The sequence below is a fragment of the Stigmatopora nigra genome, chromosome 15 (genome assembly GCF_051989575.1).
Source record: "Stigmatopora nigra isolate UIUO_SnigA chromosome 15, RoL_Snig_1.1, whole genome shotgun sequence".
NCBI classification, from domain to species: domain Eukaryota; kingdom Metazoa; phylum Chordata; class Actinopteri; order Syngnathiformes; family Syngnathidae; genus Stigmatopora; species Stigmatopora nigra.
Window position 1 is genome coordinate 6,339,128 of NC_135522.1, and position 20,657 is coordinate 6,359,784.

A 20,657-nucleotide genomic window follows, 5' to 3' on the forward strand; every position below is an offset into this window, starting at 1 on the left:
AAGAATTGAAATATACTTTGATTTATTGGCGTAGATGGCAGTCAATGAGAAAATCCACATTAAAATATAATGTAATAATTTCAGTTTTTGTGTGTATATTTTAATGAAATCAATTGGACTTCTATGGCCGTCAATGTACCATATACATGATGCTTCAATGCCAGCCATCACCATTCAATTATATTTTGCTGCTTCAACTTTCTCAACCTGTTTTCCCAAACTGCTGAATTTTCCAGATAAAGAACTACACATAACCCTAACATTGCCTCCCAATGGTTCACTCCTGTCGCGCGCGTGCCTGTGCTCGCGCTCGCGCTGGTGCTGATGCTGCGTGAGGCAGCACTTTCTCCACGTCCGTCCATCACGGAAGTCACATGACTTGAGCATCTTCTTCCTCCTTCCTCCTCATCCTCCCCTCAGTCGTCCCCCTCGCCGCTCGTGACAACGTCGCAGCTCCGGGAATGACGTGCGAGTGTGTGCGTGCGCGCGCGTGCACGCGCGTGCTTTCAAGCTTTTGAACAGGTGATGACGTCATAACTCGCGCATGTGGCGTTTGCCTTCCTGGCGACCACTCCCTCTTCCAGACAACAGCCATGCTGTTATGACTTCTCACGTGCGCGCGCGTGCGCGTGCCTGTGCGCGTATTGTCTTTCAGAAAAGCGCCGAGTCATGTCCGCAGGCCTGGACGACAGTGACAGCGTGTTTGGTAAGTAAGAGCTAGCCCCTAATGCTAAAGCTAATTAAGGTACTTCACATGACGGGATGATGTCATCATGTGTGTGTGTATATGTGTGTTTGTGCGTGTATGGTATTCCAAGAGTTGAATTGGGTGATTCCCGAAACGGAACTACTGGATAACAGCATTCAGAAGGGGCGGGCCCAGCTGAGTCGCAGGCACCGCCCCTCTCGCTCCCGGTGCCATGACAACAGTGTCAGCTCCAACGAGGGCGACGACAGCCAGGATGTCAAACAGGTGTGTGAAAAGAAGAATACCATCTGATGCTACTTGAACAGCATCTGTGTGTGTGAACCCCAGGACAGTGCGACAAACTCCGCCCCCTCTCCTCTCCAACCCACCGCCCGAGGTTCCTCGCCTTCCCCCGATTCGCTGCTGTCGGCACGAACTTCTGCCTTCTCGTTCGACACATCACTGGTGGGCCAATCGCACGGCAGTATACAAAGCGTCAGGGGTGGGGAAAAACACCCACCTCTTGTTTTTATTCCTCAGGTGCGCCGCTTGCCCGATGATGCCGGCATAACATTGGCGGTGACCCCACGGACGCGCTATCATCAACTGACCAATGACACGTCGCAAGAAGCTCTAGCCTCGCTCACTGATTCGCTCTCAAAGTCTTGCCCCGCCTCCTCCGATGCCTCACCTGTTTACACGCGGAGGAGTAGGAGGCCCGACAGTGAAGGTAATCACCTGTGCGGGTATCCAAACTACCATCTGGGAGCCTGATTGTTTATTGGCCCTGCAGAAAATAAAAATGTCATGAGCAAGAAGCTTGAATTCGGCCTACATTCTGTTGCACTTTTCTGCTTCGGCACTAGATGGAGCTACTTCCACCATTCCAAACAGGTCATAACCTGACAATCTGTTGTTATCAATGGATTGAAATGCTCCCTAAATGGCTTAGACATCCATCATCATTTCATGGCAGCCAATTCATTAATAAGACATTTTGACCAATGCCATCTTTTGTAGCCAATTCCGCTTCTAAACATAAATATATTGATTTCCTCATTTGATTATGGTGAAAGCACTTTGATTTTGCACCCCTCTCTAGTTCTGGTGTGCGAGTCCAGCCGGGAAGCCAGTCCCGGCGACGGGACGACGGTTTTATTTGACCAGAAAACCAAAAGACGCTTCCTTGATTTGGGGTGAGCATGATATGTGTTAGGCTCCTCCCCTTTGTTGTGACAAGACCCCTAATAGTTTTCTCCCTTGATCAGCGTCACCCTCAGGCGCTCGTACCTACGAGTGAAAAAGGATAAAGCTGACAAAAGAGATAGACGTGACAAGGGGGCCGGCGAGGTGGACAGCGAGTGAGTCTCCGCCCCCTCCCTGATTGGGCGACCTCGCCACTTGAGCACGGGCAGCCACTAACCTCTGACTTCTGCATCAGGGACGGATCCGGGAGTCTCCGAGAGCGTGCGTCTTCGCGGGCCTCGGCGTCTTTGGTCTCCTTCTCCTGGTTTTCCTCCTCGGGGACACCGCCCGGATCTCCGCAGACGAACCCCACGGGCACACGTGCACCTCCAAAGTCTTGCTCGCAGGTACACGTTTCTTTTTGACTTTTCATTGGTCAGCCCTTATTGTTTCAGATAGTTTTTCTGGATGATGTCATTTGTCTTTTGCACTCCAAAGCAGTCTTTGGAGCAGGGCCAGTTTTTGTAATAGGCAATGTGGGCGACCGCTTAGGGTGCAATCTACTTGTGGGTGCACTGGGGGTGATGTTTGCAGGAGGGGTTTCATGTGTTTGTATGCTGGCAAATTTCTATTAGTCTATTAGGTCAATATATTTTTTGTTGTAGTAGAAAGAGAGATTTTGTGTGTCCTGCAGGAGTCCAATTTGAGCGAGGACTTTTCTCCACAACAGACAGTAGCATGTCCTCACGTGGAGTTAGCCTCCTCCGCGTCCTCACATCCCTACCAAACGCTCTCACAATCATCTGACGAGGTAAGACATTTTTTTCAAGCACTATACTTAAAAGCGGTGGTTTCCAAACTATGGCCCGTGGGTCAAACTTGGCCCCATTGCTCTTTTTTTATTCGCTCAAAGCAAATTACATTCTGAATGCTAGCTTAGCGACGAGTCGTCGTCCTGCCCGGTGCGCTCTTGGACGAGCCAGCAGGTTTGCGAGTGGCTGGGGGAGCTGAGCATGGATCGCTACATCCCAGAATTCCGAGCTGAAGACGTCGACGGACGCTCGTTGCTACAGCTGGATGGCAGCAAGCTCAAGGTAAAACAACACTATTTTGGAACAATTGGCCAAAAATGACAGGTATTATATTCTGATATGATATAAACCCCAAACGGGTGTCAACAGGGTCTGGGCGTGCTGAGTTCATGCGACCGAGGCGCGCTAAAACGTCGCATCAAAGTCTTGCAGATGTCGGCGGAGAAAGACAAAAAAGGCAGCAAACCCAAAGACAAAGAACGCAGAAAGCAGCGAAGGAACTGAACTCCAAACCACGTCCATATATGGTCAAGGAGTACAGTTCTTCTCGCTCGTATGCAAATGAGATGCAAATGCTGTTAACCTTTGCTCTGTGCTAGAGCGTTTATTGTCATGGCTGTGCTTTGGAATAAATGGCTCTTATTGTAAAAGACCAGGATGAGTCGATCATTATTGGAATTGAGAATTGTTACTGGATCGACTGTAAAAATTCTGACAGTAAGTCAAGAGAGCGGAATACGTAACTGTGGTATCGTACTTTAAACATCTTTTGGTTAAGTGCTCGTTACTGAGTAGAGCTGCCTTAAAGGACTGATTGAAATTAGTCGACAAATAGCTGTAATGACAGCAATGGGTTTTATATGAACTCAAATGGTGGTGCAACATAGTTAGCATAAATATTTGCCTATTTTTTCACTTTTCAACTGCAGTAAATGTACTGTAGTTTTTTAAACAAAAAAAGAGAAGTAAAAAAAATCGGAATAGCTCCTGTTAATCTTTTTAATTTGACTTTCTGTTTAGAAAAAAAGGCAAATAAGGGAATATATTTTTTCTGGTTTTAGAACATCAACTGTAAATAAATAGGACGTATTCGAACGGGTTAATGTATTAATTGCATAAACTAATTTGCAATTTGTCGACTATCAAAATAATCCTTAGTGGCAGCCCTATCACATGGTCAATAAATAAAATGGAAATAAATAAATAGGAACGGCATAGCCTTAAATACACAAAAATGTCATAAATATGAAAAGCAAAGTTCAATAAATTAAAATATGTCTTCAAGTAAGGCAAGTGTGTGCGAGCGAGCTAGCGAGCGTGTTCCGGCGCATCGTGGCATTCCTCACCCGACGCTCAGCCTCAACGCCAACGTCTTCGCTATATCCACCGTCTGCGCGTCGCTCCGACAGGGGGCGCTGCGGACGAGCGGAGGAAAAACTTTCGGAGCCCACCCAAATAAGAGCGGCGTCCTTCAGCGTGCCGTCACGTGGCCGGCGATATCCCGCAGGCTTCGGATGAGGTCGTGCGCGAAGGACCGCAGGCGCCCCAGAGTCACCTGAGCGGCCACCTGAACTTCGTAGTCGCCGTGGAGACGCGACGCAAGCTCCGCGGCCGAGTCCGGGACCGGCTGCGTGTCGCCCGGCCGAATGGCTTTGTGGATCTGCAAAAGGTGCTCGTCGTGAGCGGCGCGAGGTCACGTGGGGGTCGGCGGGTCGACGTTACCTCCGTAATCCGGGCGAACAGGTCACGCAAGTCCGCCCGAAGGCCTTCAAGCCCATCCAGGCGGGCCGAGAGAACTCCCAGGAGCTCCTGGAACAGTTGCACGCCGGTTGACATGCGGCTCACGCATGTGTCCTGTGAATAGGAAAGACTTTTGAGACTTTTTTTTTTACAAGATAATTTGAGCCAGGCAAAAATATTTGTATAAATAGCCTGATTCAACACAAAGTTTACATGAATAACACAAATAAAATGATATAAATGTGATGTTAAATCACTGAGAAAGTTCACAACAAAAACAATTGGAACAAGAAATGACTGTATTTACTTGCATATTAGCTGCACCCTGAAAATTGCCTTAAAATCATCGAATTTTACAATTTCTCTCGTATAAGCCGCCCTTGATTAACAATTTCACCTCCATATTCATGGTTTTGATAGATAGTACAAATGTGTTACTTCAAAGGGAAAATTTTAAGAAAAATCATCGCACCTGGGAATAGAAAAGTGAAATAAATAGACAACAGACATGGCACTGACCACGTCAAAGTTTGCCGCCAGCGGTTTGAGAACGGGCGCGGGTGGGATGCCAAGGGCGGCGGCCATCATCTCCAGGTCTCCCGTCTGCCAGGAAAGGTCAAAGGTTAACACACGACCATGCCAAAATGTGGCGTGCAGGCTCACCTGGGCGTGCGGCGCCGGGATTTGCTCCGCGATTTTGTCGGCCAACATGCGGGCTCGCTCCAGGGTGTCTCGGAGGGTCGACGCCGGGTGGGCGACGGGCGCCGGCCGGGTTGTCCGCGGGAATAGGAAGCAGCAGAGGAAGAGGAAAACTGCAGCGGCGATGAAACATCAAAAAAAAAATTATTAGTAATAACAAGTAAATGTGCATTGGAAGCAAAAAGTGTCATGTGGGAAAAAAGTGAGAGGCTGAATATTATGTAACAAGTGTCATTCTTGTTCAAAGCGAAAGCAGATGTGAACAACCATTTGGATTCAAGACTAAAGTTATTAAAAGAATATATTTGGATTTTCAGTTTCTTATTCCATTTGAGAAGATATCAATAGAAATAAAATGTTTTTTTAACCAAATGTATTACATTGATAATACTTTAGATAAAATTGTATCTTTTGTCATTTAAAATATGAAGTATGGTTAATCAATGGGAATAATGTTGAAAGAAAAAATGGACACAATGATTAAAAATCTATTTTAACCAAATAAAATGTCTATTCCACTTTAGGCCAACTAAAATCGTTATTCCTCAAACATTTATGAAAATATCTGAAATGACATTGTACTAACATTGCTTGCACACTCACCTGACCCTCCCCTTAGATTATGCTTTAAGTATATATCTACTCATCAATCTTAGCTGTCCAATTTAAAATGCATTTGATGCCTATAATTGCCAATGATGGAAAATGAATTGAGAATTTCAGACGGAACAATAAAAAAATGAACAGAATGAACTTTCAAAACAGTTATGGCTTTACTTGTCAATTGATTAAGTGTCCATTTGTATATTAGTAGCAAGTCCCATTGCGTCGCCCCCAGTTCTAATTTGAAGGCTTATCAGATGACAAGACCTGCATGTCTACCGCTGTCAATGGCAACCAATGTCGTACGACTGGCGCTGCTCGAACCAAGGGTCGGTCGAGCCGCAAGAAAAAGACGAGGTACAAAAATGATCGCAAAAAAAGCGCAACTTTTGAAGCAGTGAGCACGGGCGAGGGGGCGTGGTCGCCCGCACTGCACTCACCTGCGTGCGCGTGCATGTCGACCAGAGCGGTTTGGGAGTCACGCGTGGTTTCCACGACGAACTTGAAGTGAGCTTGGACTTCCATTTTGTGTGCGCTTTTAAGTGGCTCCCGAGGGAAATTCCAGCAACTCTAACTTTGCCAAAGTGACGATTGCGCCACGTGACGTCATTCGGGTGCGCCTCCGAAGGGAAGGAAAGCTTCAGCGTCGTCAATTTCAAACTATACTTGCTACAAAGCAAATCTTTTTTTCTTGAGGGGTTCAACTATGAAGGCGATGTTTTTTTGGGCCAGGAGCAAACTTTTTCTGCTCCGGGGGTCATCTTTGAAAGGGACGTTTATGTCCTTGAGGAAGAGTGCGTGAATTTTTAGGTTTGGGAAATCGTGAAAGATCTGCGTCATTCCCTCTTACTCATCATAATCATCACTTCGGCTATAAAGAAATGCAAGGATTTACAAGAAGAAATAAATGTATTTCTAATATGTGTCAACCGGTAGTGTTGAAACTCTGGCTTTGATGGTGATAAAGAAACCATTAAAACGGAAGCATTTTACATAACTTCACAATTACTTGGGCATATTGATGACTACAAAAGAGGTAATTGTGTAGTGTGCGTCAATAAAGTCGACTTACTAAAAGAAATGTGCACTGACAAAAAATGTGTTACAGTAACTAGTAACAAAAATGGAATGTGTTTTTTTTTTTACAAAATGTTTCGCAATGTTTAATTCTGGTCTTGAGAGAAAATTCCAAGTTATGGAGAATTTGTTATACATGCGAGTAAAATTACCCATAAAAAAAAACCCATCCAGGCCTGAATGGTTGTTTGTCTCCTTGTGCCCTGCAATTGGATGGCACCCAATTCAGGGTGTCCCACACATTTGGCCCCAAGTCAACTGGGATAGGCTCCAGCACCCCCTGCGATCCTTAAGAGGATAAAGTGGCTTAGAAAATTAGAGATGAGGAAAAATCACCTTTTAACGGAAATATTGCACTTTTAGCCCCTCGGGCAAGTCGGACTGGACATCCATTGCTGTGAATGGCAACCAATAAGTTAAGATTTACAAATAGACTTGTCAGTGTAAAAGGTAAAGCTACCTTTTCTGTATATTGATTATAAAAACGAAATCATTTTTGTATAAACTCACCTTGGAAAACTTTGCATCAAGTAGTTAAGATGTGAAATTGAGATGAACAGCTACAGAAGTTGACCACCTTTATTTGTTAACGCAAAAAAGCAGAACAGAAGGGCATTGTGGGTAATAAACATCAGATAAGAACTTAAGGATGGAGGCTCAGGGGAAGCTATCGTCATCATCTTCGGCCATTTCTTTGGCAAACTCCAGATCCTGCTGTTCGCGTTCCCGACGCTCCTGTAAACATGTGTCAAATACAAAAATAAAACTAAAATAATACATTCCCTGCACTTATGTATCCCTGAGAGTATCGCAATACTATTGGTACAGTAATCCTTCGATTAACACATCTTCCCTCATCGCGAATTCACTACTTTAAGATTTTTTTGTGTTTATGTGTGTGTGTGTGTTACCTCAGCTGACTCCAAGTCTTTGTTGTAAGCCTTAGGCGGAAACCTCATGGCCTAACCAGAAGAATCACACCGTGAACATCGCTATTGATGCCCGGCTGACACATTTGCAGACACGTGAGCGCGTGCATACCTTAACCGACATGTTGTGAATGTCAAGGCAGAAGGAGATCCTCTGGTGGAAGGCAAGCTGAGGTTCTCTGGTGCCATAGATGTCCATCGTCTCTTTGGACTGGACGAAGCCCTTCTCGTGGTTGATACTTGCCTCGATCACTCCATCTCGGATGGCCTGGAGGGAAAAAAGGAAAAATACTAAAACTCTCCATAACTTTCTTTTAGCACATAACAATTCATATGCATATTATACATTAGCAGTTTAATGTAAAAAAAATGTCATCTTGTAGCGGCCCTATTTGTGTCGCTACCTTAGCCACGATGAACTCGGCGTCCTCGGGACTGTCCAGTTGCAACTTGACGGCGATGTCGGCCAGCGAGATGCGAGAGTACGACAGGCTGATCATCCGTACGCCTGCACGCACAAACACGCTCACTCCCTGCCGGCTTGTATCCCAGCTGCCATGGACTCACCTGTCTTGATGACGTTGTGTCGGAGTCGGATGATGAGCGTGTACGTGCCATCGGCCTGGAACTTTTCGCCGAACTGCTCCAACGCTTGGTTGAACTTGGACAGGTTACCCGTTCTTACAGCTACGGGCGAATGTGACATGGGTCAAGTATAAATGCATCAAATATTTTTTGTTAAAGGCAACATGAGTAAAACTAGGTGCCGGAATCCCACATTTTCACTATAGAAATATAGCCGATTTCCTCACTGACCTTGAGTGAGTAAGAAGTAGGGCATGAGCGACCTCTTGAGTGACGGCTGCCTGAACTGAAGTCTGTCAGGAATTTCACCGAGCAACAACTCCACCACGATCAGGAGCTTGTGCACCTAAAAACCCCATCAACGTTAGGGTTTGGGGTCGTGGCGTGCAGACGTTGGTACGTGCATGCCCACCGTCTGCTTGAAGCCCACTGCCGTGTGCTGGGGAGCTTTCCTGAGTGCGTTGGTCAAAGTTCTGCGAGCTTCTGAATACTCCAGCTGGATGGCTTTAATCCGACCTGCAAAAAAATCAACACACTTTTTTTTATTCCAATGCACTTCAGGGGTGGCCAAACTATCAAAACAATTGTTTGTAATTATCCTATTTGGGGTATTTTGCTTGTGCATGGTGGAAAAAGCGTGTGTCTTACCAGTATAGTAAAGGTATCGGGCCCACTCGTTGTTGTTGGCGAGTTCGGGAAAGACGGACTTGGACACGAGCTTCTCGGCTTGATCATAGAGGTTGAAGTTGAGGTAGTTCCTTAGCAGCAGATTGAGGAGAACCGCTTGGCCGTCGGCGTCGTGACGAAGGGTGGCAGTGCGCAGACGCGTGTGCAGAAAACTGATGGAAGAAAGTCGATGCTGTCCTAATTCTGGCCATTGGGTGGCGGGCGAGGGATGGGCGGGTTTACCTGCGGATGATGTCCAGCTGGTTAAGGAACTCGTAGACGCGAGCGTGGTAGTAGTAGCACTTAGCGGCCACCAGGTCCAGAGCTCGGCGGTTCTTGGGGGCCATCTTCTGCAGGAGGTCGTCAGAAACCTTCTGAGCCTGAAACATAGTCATGCCATGTCTTTTCTTGGGCAAAGATCAAACCGGAGCCAATCATTTTTCTGCCAGAAGACAAGGTTACCTCGCTGAAGCGCTTGTTGTTGGTCAGGTGGACCACCAGAAGCAGCTGTAGGTATGCTTCAACCTCAGGAAGAAGTGGAGTGGTCGCCGCCTTACCCGTCCTGGGACGAAATGGCACATCGCCGTCCACCAGGTCCATGGGCTGCAAAACATAATACACAGCTTGATTTTTTTTTTTATTTAAGACCATTGCTGTTAACAGGCGTTTTAACTAATTGCTTGCTATTGACAACATTAGACATCCAATTCGTTTACACAGGAAGGAGTGGCTGTGAAAGCTTGTTTCTTTGCAAAACAAATGATTGGAAGTCAAGGTTTCAGCTTTGGGACATCTGAATATGCACCTACCTCATCCAAGAAGGCGAGTAGGAAGTCTCTGGTGGCGACATTGTTGGTGAAGAAGCCGCTGATGGTTTTGTGCAGCACCAGCGTGTTGAGTCGACGGCTGGTGGATGGCAAGGCCCGCAACGCTCGCAGCACAAAACGAGGCTCCTTGCCCGAAACTGCCTTCTCGATCTGCTTGACGTGCTCCTTGATGTCTGTGGTTATTTGGTACAAAATGTGTTAACATAAATAATATTAGAAAGGAGTAAAAATGAATAAAACTGAATGAAAACAGAAATATACTCTAGTCTAGCCCTATCTATGCACACTCGTTTCCTGGCAATGACACTGACAAACAAACAAACTAACAAGCTAAATGCGTGTTCTATTAAATAAAATAAAAGAAGATTGATAACACTCCAATATAACAAAACAATACCATAAATTCAAAACCATAATAAACACTGAACATTCAGGTGTGGATTTTTCTGTGACAAAATAAGTGTCAATAATCAAAACAGTTCGCAGAGGGCGCTAACAAAGCTAACAAGGCTAGCGCCAGGCTGAGTCAATCGTAGCCGGTCGGCAAGCGACCTGTGCCGTGTGGAGCTAGTTAATGTCAAACTACCTTCGAGGGTCAGGCTGTCAAGCTCCTTGGGTTGCTTAGCAGAGCAAGCAGCCTCAGCTTCGGGCATGTCGACGTCCTGTGGCTCAGCGACGCTACCGCTACCACCGGCCTCTTTGGGCTTGTCGGACTTGGCGTCTCGCTCTCGGCCCCCTGCCCGGTCGCGCCGCTTGCTCCCCGTCGTCTCCTTCATCGCTTTTACTGCTCAAAAACACCCAAAACAGAAAAAAATACTCGTTGCTTCTTTTGTTTTTTGTTTTTGACGCGCTCGCTACAATGACTGGCAACTCTGTGGCAGTGCAAAGGATTGTGGGAGGAAACAGTAAAGTCTTTTTTTTGTGTAAATCTTTATTCACACAAACAAACAACGGTTACAAGCTCAACTTTATAAATTACACAAATAAAATAACAGACTAAATAAAATTATAGGTTGTCTTCCTTTCCTTTACAACAATGTACATTAGACAATAGTTTAATTAAAATAAATTCCTTGTCATTTGTTGGTTCTGTGGCGGATCAAACTTCTTACTGCCCCCTATTGAGTGCTTTGGGGATGTACAGGTATCACTTTACAAACACACTAACATCTATTAATAACTAGTAATGAGTCAGTATTCGCCAATCTACTGCGAAAGTTGCTTGCACGGCTGTATGCAAAAAGAAGGAAATACATGTACTTTTAATGATTATTAAAGTCTCCAAATACTACAGAAAGGGGTAAGTAAAGCATTTGGAATGTACTAATAAAAAAACATACATACTGTCGCCTTTTGTGTTCTTTGGGAAGCATTATGTCCAAGGACACGTTTCCCTTCACATCTACGTCGTTACGCTCACTGCGGATGGAGCAGGAGTTGCAGGACTGGGAGGACGCACGGCGGGCCTTGGCCCAGAGGAGAGCCCTGACCCGAGATCCGCTGCCAAGGGCCCCCCAGAGGCCACCACGCAATCCCAAGCACCTCCAGGAGGTGCGAGCTGCCCCGGCTCAAGTCCACTGCCGGGACACCACCATCCACAATACTTTTATGTGTGGAGACATGAAGGGGGTGTACACCGTCCTCAGGGATCCCGCCATGGTCGACGCCTTAATGGAGACGGTGCATGAAGAGATGGTGTGGGCCCCGGAGATGGGTACATCCCTCCGGCTTTGGCGCATCAATCTTGTTTTCTTCAATGTAAACATTGTCCGTTATACAAATGAAAAATCACATTGTGATACTTCCTCACTTAGGCATGTGGACCATAACGTCCAAGATAAAGCAGACGTCCGCCTTGCGCCTGGCGTCCGGCTGTGGGCACGCAGCTTGTGTGGAGGAGCTCCTATTCCGCGGCGCCGAAGTGAACGCAGATCCGGGAGGCCGCACGGCCCTCCATGATGCCTGCGCGGGAGGGCACGCCACCTGCGTTAAACTGCTGCTTGACCACGGAGCAGACATGCGACTGCTAGCGGATGATGGAAACGCTGCTCTTCACCTGTGCACCTCGTCGCTCTCTTTACAGTGAGCTTGAAAAGTGTTTAAAAAAAACACAGACTTTTTATGGATGTGGAGATATATATTCAAAAATTCAAAAGGGAAAAACATAACATGAAAAATCCACCTGCAGGTGTGCCGAGCTGCTTCTGAATGGTGGGGCTGACGTAAACATGAGGACTGCCGAGTCCAGGCTCACCCCACTGCACGTGGCTGCCCTGAGGGGTCTGGAAGACCACGTGGAGCTGATCCTCTCCCTAGGTGGCGACGTGCTGGCCACCAATCGGGAAGGTGAAACAGCACTGAACGCCGCCTGCGCCAAGGCCGAAAGGCCTTCCGAGGTGGGTCGCTACCTGGGGGTGATCCGCAGACTTTTGGAGGCGGGCGCCAACCCGTGCACGGCAGGAAAAAAACGACACACGCCGCTGCACAACGCTTGCGGCAACTGCTGTCCGGCCATTGTGAAGTTACTGCTGCAGTACGGCGCACAGGCTGATGTCCATAACTGCGCAGGGTACACACCCATGGAATGTGTGCTGCAGGTATAAGAAAATAAGAGGCAAAAAATGAAAAAGTACTAAGACACATTGTATTTTAAGGTGCTGGATGACTATTTAGAGCAGCAGCCCGAAGAAGTGGTACGGACCCTCCTGAACCATGGAGCAAAACCTGTACCACTAAAGGTTTGGGAAAAGCTTCAATCTAGCCTAACTGGTCCTCAAAGGCCGCTGTAGGGTGCAAATTTTTGTTCCGACAGATCCAGTACAGATAGTCTTAGCAATGGGGGTTGTGCTGAAACAAGAAGCACCTGACTGCAATCCACTGAATTGACCTTTCACCTATTGATATATATGGGAATGGTTACTAAGGTTATTATGTTGGGTTTTTTTTCCAGATGTTGAAGCAATGCGTTTCTTCTCCGGCCACTTTCGAGGTGATTCTTAACTCGTACACACACATCCCATCATTCAACTGGTTGGATGAGTACCATCTCAGCAAGGAACACTCAAGCTTCTACAAACTCGTGTGTAAACGGAGCAGTCAACCTCGCTCGCTGCAGCATCTCTGTCGCTGCACTGTGCGTCATCTTTTGGGGGTGCTAGAGCAATTTAAAATGAGTCAACTGGATGTCCCGAATTCAGTCAAGGAGTATCTGCTGTTGCAGAATGACGGGACATTGCACTAGATTTGGGTTTAGTCTTCCTTTGTTTTCTTTACCCTTGCCAAATGGTTCCATTAAAATATCAGTGTCTTATCTACAATTGGTGTGTGTGCGTGCAGGCATATAAATTGGGCATATTACTTCTACAAATATTCACAGAAAAAAAGATGAACCTCTCGATAGAACTAATTATAGTAAGGGCGAATACGAGCATGGAGGCAGGCTGCCGACGTCATCGCCCTATTCCTCTTGCTTTGAGGAAGTAATCGAGTAGCTGCATGCTAGCTATTAGCATTGAGAGAGCTCATCGTCAAATATGCACTGATTCAACATCTGATCGGTAAGAAATATTGCCGACATTCGTGGTGATGGTAAACAATGGGTTATTGCATTTGGATTATGTCGAATAAACATGAAAAAGGCTTGCGATGATAGAATTCTAAACGCTTGGTTTTTATTTAGCTGATTAGCTCGCGAGGATAAAGCTGTTCGTTGTTGTTTACATTAACTATTGAACATGAATCATAATTCCTCCTGGCTCTGCGAGCTAACCCATGTTAGAAAAAAAGATCTGTTTGTTTTAAGTGAAATGTGTTGTGTGCATTAACCAGTCAAAATTTTATCAACCGGATTGTGGCGTTTGCAAGTTGACTGTGCTGTGTTACTATCCTACTTCCGGGTTTTAAAGGACTTTTCCCAATTGACTAAATTGATATTTGATTTAAAAACGTATTATTAGAAGTTATATATCTATGCATAAAACGTTTTTAAAAATCTGAAAATCAGATGCTGTATTTTGTTATAAAAAAAAGAAAACATCTTGTGCACCAAAACATAATGTGAAAAAAACCCTTACCTCTTTAGGAGAACAAGATGGCAGTGTGTGCACTGACCATGCTGGACGGGATGGGAGGGGACGCCACAGTGGTAGGTGGCGGCCTACTGGTGGCCCTGGCACTTGTCCTGGCGTGGCTCTCAACCCACGTAGCTGACCGTGGTGACCACATCCTGGGCGCCATCCTGACGACGGGCACCCACTCCTCCGTCATTAGCGTCGGAGGGGACTCGGGTGGTAACACCACGGCCGATACACCTGAACAGACAGGTGCCAGCCCACCTGCTTTGGAAAACAAGCCGGATGACGTGGACGCGGACGAAGGGGCGTCACCTGAGGATGCAGATTTGCTGTTGGACATTCAGAGCAAAGCACCACCGGGGGGGAGCCTTTGCGCTTCGGATGTGGATGAAGAAGATGATTACGGTGATGAAGAGGAGCTCGAGGATGGATGTAAAAAAGGCTTGAGCACTTCTGTTCCGCCGTCCTTTTGTGTGCGCCTCAAGTTTTTAAACGACACTGAGGAAGTGGCTGTCGTCAAGCCTCACCATACTGTGGACCAACTCAAAAGGTAAATTGGGTTTTTATGGCATTACAGTTTGGGCCAAAAAACAGCCCAGCAATCACATGTAATATTGCCATTTTTAGAGGTAAATAACTTTGAGGAACTGTTATTTACCTTGTGTATTTCTCCTTGATCAGTAAGTACTTCTCTGGGCGTGAGCATCAGATCAAGCTGATCTACCAAGGCCAACTCCTGCAGGACTCCAAGAGAACTCTTCTATCGCTCAACGTGACTCACAACAGCGTCATCCACTGCCACGTCTCGCAGGCCCCTCATGATGTAAACCCAGCGGCAGGAGAGGCCGGTTCCCTCCAAGGGGCCACAACAGTCTCTGGTGGCTTGCGGCCACCGGGCATGGTCATAAGCACGGGCAGCCTGGTGGTGCCCGTGTTCGTAGTGATCCTGGCTGTGGTGTGGTATTTCCGCATCAACTACCGCCAGTTCTTCACCGCGCCCGCCACCATCTCACTGGTGGGCGTCACTGTCTTCTTTAGCTTCCTCATCTTTGGCATGAATAGCCGCTGAAGAAACTAATTTCCAAACTCAAGCTATTTTCGCCAAAGTCCTGAAAGTCTTATAGTTGGATCATCCACATGCTGTAAATCTATGGAACACATTTCACATTATACTTATATACAGCAATGGAACATCATTAAAACCACCAAAGAGGAAAAAACGAGTGGGGACCTGCATTTGACATCACCAAAACCCTGTCTACGTTTTTTTTTTGGCTAATTGAGAGGGGATGGGATGGACCTATGAACTATATTGTTGTTAATTTGAGCTTTCTATTGTTTAAGGCTGCTTACCAAATCAATGATTTAGTGCTAATATTTTTTCAATGTGTAGAAACTAATTTAAAGGCTAAAATAATTGATGAAAGTAGCCCATGCCTGGTGTATTTTGTGTACAATTGTGTATTTAGTGTAAATAAAATAAATAGTAGCTAAATTTGGCACTTATGTGGAAAAAATGATCTGGACTCTGACATTTTCAATTAAAAGCATTGGAAAACCCTACCATTCTTTCTTTCTTTTTTATTTACGAACATGAGTAATGCAGGACAGTGCTCAAAATATATATATTTTTTTACATTTGTTGATATTTAGAGCAGACTTCAACAGGAAAAAAACACCATACAAAACCACACCGGACTATAAAAATATACACGTTTAGATTTCAAATATGTGACCTTACCTTCTCCATCTCCACCACCATTGATAATTATAAATGTGCAATCACAATGTTTGTATTTTGAATACAAGGTACGATGCAATGTCACGTTAACATTTGGATCCTTACATCAATCAGATAATCAGGTCTTCATAATAATCATGACAAAACTGAAAATATAGCTCACAACTCACAAGTATACAAAAGTAGCATTTTTCTGCAAATCGTGGCCAGCAACAACTTATTGTGGAGAATCCACATCCATCTTTTGGGGTACATGGCGCCACTAATTGAAGAAATACGTTACACAAGTCGCAACTTCACCTAAAATAGACAGCAGTAAAGAAAGCAAAAGGAATGTGTGTTTGGGCACCTGAATGCATCGTCCTGACAGATATCCTTTCCTTTCAAGTTTGAGCTGTGGAGGGGGAGTGTCTTCTGGCGCTAGTTCAAATCGTCATAGATGCTAGAAATAGAAGGAGCGGGAAGTTTGGGTCGTTTTTTCTTAGTGGGCAAGCTAACATTACTCTGTGAGACAGTGCCATTGCTGCCACTCGATAGATTTCCGCTTGTTCCTTCACTGGCTCCTGCCGCACTGTTCATGGCAAGTGACGTTCGTTTCTTTTTTTTGGGCCTGCGGGGGTCCGAATGGTTGGTGCCTGGAAGACAAAATGGGATGGAAGCGTGCAGGAATGAGGTACACACATTGAAAACAGTGAAATGTGCTACATAGCAAATGATTCCTTACTGGCTCGAGAAGATGCAGAGTCGGTGGGCGAAACCTCTGGCGAGTCTTCCCACTGCAGGCGGCTGATGAGGTTCTGAGACCCACCGGCATCCCCTTGAAGATCGAACGTGCCACTTTCTACCATGGCGTCGGCATCAGGCAGGGAAGATCTGTTGACCATGGCAAACACACAAGTTTGGTGCCTGATTGGCCTAAAAACATCAATTCCACCTTTTCAAAGTGAAACCCAGCAACATAACAGTATGTTATTTTTCTTCTTTCATTGATGATTGGCTAGAAGAAATTACATGGATGTTAATGAGGAGGCGTCTATTTTGAGTTTCAAAATGTGGCGCCCTAGCTTCATATGGGTAATAACATGCAACAAACTATAACAAAAAAAAACACACATTCTCACATGCATTACTCCAAACACACCCACCTGTGAACTTTGTCATACGTGAGCACATACATTTAGCAGTACATGTACACGTACTTCAGTCATTTACAAAGAATAGGTATTTAACGCTGTAAAAACAAATTCATTAATTGAAAACCACAACCATTCACTCACAGGGGAGGTCACTATAAAGTACACATGTAAGAAAAGGGGTGGCTTGCGGGTTAAATTGGGGAGGGCTAGGGGGGCACACTCACGCGGACGGCCCCAGGAGGAACACCCTGACGCTCCTCCTCTGCTCGTCCGTGTGCTGAGGACATCGCTGAGACCTGGTGGGTGGGACACAAGGTGGCGTTATACATCCCAGACCAGCTGACGCACACGCCTCGCCGACACTTTTTTCCACCCTAATTAGCTCCTTCCACTCAGAGACACAGAAAATGGGCCCAGGAGAGTTAATGAGATGGTGTTTATTCACCTGTGGGTGTTACACAGTGCACTGCGAAGAAGGTTCTTGCTCGCTGTTCGCACTTTAATGTAACAATATGGCATCATCCAGCATCCCAATAGGGTTTGAATGACTTCCAATTTTGTTGTTTGTCACTGATTCAATGACATTTATTTGGGAGAATTGTCAATTGACGAGTCAGACTCAAGTCACTTAAAAATGTCTTCCAGGCAGCCGTTTTGCGGAGTCTCTGAGTGAAAAGGCAGGTGATTGGTCGCCTGAGTGTGGGCGCGTGCGTGCAGGTCAATGGCTCGTCAGTCCGGCTGCCACTTGTGTTCAACCTTCAGTCAGTCCCAACATTGAAACTCAATAAGATGAAAGTGAAGTCGACATGCACTTCACTTTCATTTCAGATTACTATTGGGGGAAAGGGGAACTTTTTATAGGGGAAGACACACAAAACCGTATCGCAGCGGTGTGTAAGTGGGGTACATACCTCGTGCACATCTTCTTGGTGTGTTCAGAGATAACTCCACATTGCTGAACACATGTACAAGTGCTTAGAAAGCCTCTTTCTGAGCCAACTTATAGATTATGGTACACATTTTGTATGAAAGGCATCCGAACAAGCAGAATTACACATTTGTATGGTGGTGGAGGGAAGACTTGAGATATACTACTTTCGCGGAATGCTCTCAAAAGTACAATAATCCCTCGATTATCGCGTCTTCACTTATCGCATATTCAGTACTTTGTGATTTTTTCCGCTATTCATTTTTGATTTTTTTTTTAAGTTCTTAGTTTTTAAGTTGCTGTAGTCGACAAGTGTCAAGTTGGGCTTTAGTATCAAACCTTAAGAAGGACATTCTCACCGTGGTCAGAAGCGACCTAACTTCTTCAGGACCCAGAGTTTCATAATTGATGCCAGTGCTGTTGTAGTTGTTGTACTAAAAGGCATAAGACATGAAAAACGTTCAAAGTGAGTGACAAAGCAGTGTTGCCACTGTGCAGAGAGGTGAGACTGATTAATGAGGTGGTTACCTTAAAAGATTCTGACGGGACACTGCTGCCCAGATCACCTGAAACAGAAAACGAGGAAGGGATGTTAAAATGACTTGATAAACTTTAATATCCCCAACTTCTCATTAAATGCATTATGCAGGTAACATGACATCAACAAGTGTAGTATAAATATTTGAAGTTCATTTTATTCCTTTGTATTCAAATTCTATGTACTTATCAGACCTTTAAAATATACATTTACAAATATACAATATTTAAATGAGATCAAACACATGCAGGTATATCAATGTTATTTAAGATACTGACCATTCTTGTGCTTTAGAGATTTTGAGCGTCGAGGTGAATTTTGATTCTGCGTGAATGAAAAACAAAAGTTGCAGATAACCCAACATTGTCGATATTAAGGAGAATTTTAAAAAGAGAAAGAACCTTATCTGACTTTCTCTTCTTGGCTGCAAGCAGAAAATAACAATGTTTTTGGGGGAGAAAAAAAATGTATTACAAAAAAGCAATTCTGTTTCTTTTTCAAATTCCTACTCACATTTCTTCTCTGCACCATACGACCAGTCATTATCATTCAGGTCATCATTGTCTTCCTGGTCGCTCTCTGATTTGCTGACATTGTTGTTGTTGCTGGCAAGCCTGTCGGAAATAGGCAATACATTCAATAAGGATAAGCATTTTGAGTCATTTGGGTGGGGCAACCTGCGGCTGGCGATGCGGCTGCTGTTGCGACCCATGCCCAGACACTTCTCCAAGTGGGGTGCGAAACGGGACGCTGCAATCAGTCGCTTGCAGTTGGGACACTCGCACTCCTTGTTCTTCCACTGATTGTACACTTGGCCGAAGATGTCCAGCCCTGGCTGGTCCACAATCTCTGCAAAATGGACACATGGCAAAAATGGGGGAGTTCCTTTTGTGGACATATTAGGAAATCTTTCAGGAAGCAGATTTTATCAAGGAGGAGTCTTTGAAAATCAAAGTACAGGCAGTAAGGCATGACGGTACCAACCGAATTCCTTGGCACTCTCTGGATCGGTGTCGTCCAAGAAGAAGTAGCCATGCTTGACGGCACGGTGCACCTCAAAGCAAAGGCCCAGGCAGGCGTCTTCCACCAGCTCAGAGTAGATGTCGTGGACTAAGGCCTACATAATCACAATAGTTGAAATAATAACTAATTTTGCCCCTCTGTAGTGAAATCATGATTCATGCCTCAGAACCCAGTCAATTATTTTGTTCCCTATTCTGCACTATGTATGTCCCATACATATCCCGTGTTTGCTTCCCGGTTAACCACTAGATGGCGACAAATTGTTTGACGCAGTACCATTTTTCTCTATTGTAGATTTCCCATATTTTGCGTGTGAAGGGTATGGAAATAATTGTTAGTTACTGTGTAATTGTTGTTGTACCTCCAGCCTGTTGTTGTCCGGGCCTGACAGGGCCATATCCTCCATTTTCATTTGAAAACCCTCTAAAGAATCTTCTCAGTGGCGTCGTAATGTGATGATGCTGTGTGACATATTCAAGGAAAAAATAATGGTGACATGAAGACGGACGTTCTTAGCGAGTTAAATTTACAAAATAATATTCATATTCACTCATAATCTTTCCTCCAACCTACTTTTATGGAAATAGCAGTGATGACAATCAATAGTAGTCGTATCACTTAATATATCACTCACACAAGCACCATCATTAAATACTTAAACCCTATATCAAGATGAAGAAGAGAGTATTTTCCACTCAAATGTACAGTCACTTATAAGTAAAGTGGCGTCATGGAGGTTTTATTTGGTTACGAATGAACAGCACAAGAAACGTAAGGATTTAGGTAGGTTTAAGTGCTTGCTAGCATTAGCTACTTAGCGGACTGGTGAACGCCGAACAGTGATGCGCGTGTGGCAACCAGCGTTAACGTGCACGCGCATTATCATTTTATCATCATCATTCATAATCACCAAAAACACTATTATGATTACGTTTGGTTTGCTTTACCTCGTCACTGAAGCGGCCCGTTCCCCCCGGCGGGAGGCAACACAACATGACCCGCGTCAGTCAATGCGAGAATTCTTCGTCGACGTCCATACTGCAATTGTCACTCAAAAATGGTGTGTTTTGTTTAAATGGTTTGTTTGTCGCAAGTGTGGACAAATTAAACATTCGTTTCGTTTTGTGCTGGTTGACAGTCGCGAATCGGCCATGCAGCAGCGTTCGACCAATCATAACAAGTGGTAACAATGAACTTCCGTTTACGTCATATAATTGAATTATTCATGTTTTTTTCCCCTTTTTTAAGGCAACTGCGCTAGAGTGTAACTACGGGGAATGCAACCCAGGACAAACAACCGTGAATGTATTTTAATTTCGACATAAGTAAAAATAAGACTGTACATTCCCCCCCCCCCCCAAAAAATATATATAGCATTGGAATTTGTCCCACAAAAACATTTCTAAA

At 45.1% G+C, this 20,657-nt stretch overlaps 6 protein-coding genes across 13 annotated transcripts; 3 read left to right on the forward strand and 3 right to left on the reverse strand.

The window, feature by feature from the left end:
• Positions 1-323: 323 nt before the first annotated feature.
• Positions 324-3,338, forward strand: samd14 (sterile alpha motif domain containing 14). 3 transcript variants are annotated; one of them, XM_077733982.1, is made up of 11 exons: positions 324-522; positions 656-706; positions 819-973; positions 1,037-1,153; positions 1,229-1,418; positions 1,791-1,884; positions 1,957-2,049; positions 2,130-2,280; positions 2,568-2,684; positions 2,809-2,967; positions 3,055-3,338. In XM_077733982.1, the coding sequence occupies exons 2-11, from the start codon at positions 670-672 to the stop codon at positions 3,187-3,189; spliced, it is 1,248 nt and encodes a 415-aa protein (XP_077590108.1). In that variant the 5' UTR covers positions 324-522; positions 656-669; the 3' UTR covers positions 3,190-3,338. The 3 variants fall into 3 exon arrangements, with proteins under 3 accessions (XP_077590108.1, XP_077590106.1, XP_077590107.1); XM_077733980.1 differs by having other exon boundaries at positions 1,037-1,418; XM_077733981.1 differs by having other exon boundaries at positions 324-706; positions 1,037-1,418.
• Positions 3,262-7,067, reverse strand: csf3a (colony stimulating factor 3 (granulocyte) a). 2 transcript variants are annotated; one of them, XM_077733985.1, is made up of 5 exons: positions 6,168-7,067; positions 5,089-5,237; positions 4,945-5,028; positions 4,408-4,539; positions 3,262-4,345 (listed from the first exon to the last, which is right to left on the reverse strand). In XM_077733985.1, the coding sequence occupies exons 1-5, from the start codon at positions 6,250-6,252 to the stop codon at positions 4,157-4,159; spliced, it is 639 nt and encodes a 212-aa protein (XP_077590111.1). In that variant the 5' UTR covers positions 6,253-7,067; the 3' UTR covers positions 3,262-4,156. The 2 variants fall into 2 exon arrangements, with proteins under 2 accessions (XP_077590111.1, XP_077590110.1); XM_077733984.1 differs by having other exon boundaries at positions 4,945-5,237.
• Positions 7,068-7,369: 302 nt separating this feature from the next.
• On the reverse strand, positions 7,370-10,719 carry psmd3 (proteasome 26S subunit, non-ATPase 3). The gene is made up of 12 exons (XM_077733979.1): positions 10,398-10,719; positions 9,794-9,984; positions 9,447-9,587; positions 9,228-9,364; positions 8,967-9,157; positions 8,731-8,834; positions 8,550-8,664; positions 8,301-8,420; positions 8,138-8,241; positions 7,846-8,001; positions 7,716-7,766; positions 7,370-7,539 (listed from the first exon to the last, which is right to left on the reverse strand). The coding sequence occupies exons 1-12, from the start codon at positions 10,585-10,587 to the stop codon at positions 7,462-7,464; spliced, it is 1,578 nt and encodes a 525-aa protein (XP_077590105.1). The 5' UTR covers positions 10,588-10,719; the 3' UTR covers positions 7,370-7,461.
• A 460-nt stretch (positions 10,720-11,179) lies between these two features.
• asb16 (ankyrin repeat and SOCS box containing 16) lies at positions 11,180-13,066 on the forward strand. Its single transcript, XM_077733986.1, has 5 exons — positions 11,180-11,525; positions 11,626-11,893; positions 12,000-12,408; positions 12,466-12,549; positions 12,762-13,066. Exons 1-5 carry the CDS (start codon positions 11,186-11,188, stop codon positions 13,050-13,052), a joined length of 1,392 nt encoding a protein of 463 aa, XP_077590112.1. The 5' UTR covers positions 11,180-11,185; the 3' UTR covers positions 13,053-13,066.
• A 148-nt stretch (positions 13,067-13,214) lies between these two features.
• tmub2 (transmembrane and ubiquitin-like domain containing 2) lies at positions 13,215-15,447 on the forward strand. Its single transcript, XM_077733983.1, has 3 exons — positions 13,215-13,368; positions 13,893-14,434; positions 14,566-15,447. Exons 2-3 carry the CDS (start codon positions 13,902-13,904, stop codon positions 14,951-14,953), a joined length of 921 nt encoding a protein of 306 aa, XP_077590109.1. The 5' UTR covers positions 13,215-13,368; positions 13,893-13,901; the 3' UTR covers positions 14,954-15,447.
• A 3-nt stretch (positions 15,448-15,450) lies between these two features.
• On the reverse strand, positions 15,451-20,419 carry atxn7l3a (ataxin 7 like 3a). Of its 5 annotated transcripts, none has more exons than XM_077733987.1 (13): positions 20,198-20,419; positions 19,612-19,711; positions 19,212-19,344; positions 18,905-19,076; positions 18,741-18,841; positions 18,629-18,651; positions 18,506-18,551; positions 18,218-18,255; positions 18,049-18,123; positions 17,673-17,716; positions 16,986-17,057; positions 16,350-16,498; positions 15,451-16,260 (listed from the first exon to the last, which is right to left on the reverse strand). In XM_077733987.1, the coding sequence occupies exons 2-13, from the start codon at positions 19,660-19,662 to the stop codon at positions 16,046-16,048; spliced, it is 1,119 nt and encodes a 372-aa protein (XP_077590113.1). In that variant the 5' UTR covers positions 19,663-19,711; positions 20,198-20,419; the 3' UTR covers positions 15,451-16,045. The 5 variants fall into 5 exon arrangements, 3 of the variants coding, with proteins under 3 accessions (XP_077590113.1, XP_077590114.1, XP_077590115.1); XM_077733988.1 differs by lacking the exon at positions 20,198-20,419 and adding an exon at positions 19,824-19,979; XM_077733989.1 differs by lacking the exon at positions 16,986-17,057.
• Positions 20,420-20,657: the final 238 nt, after the last annotated feature.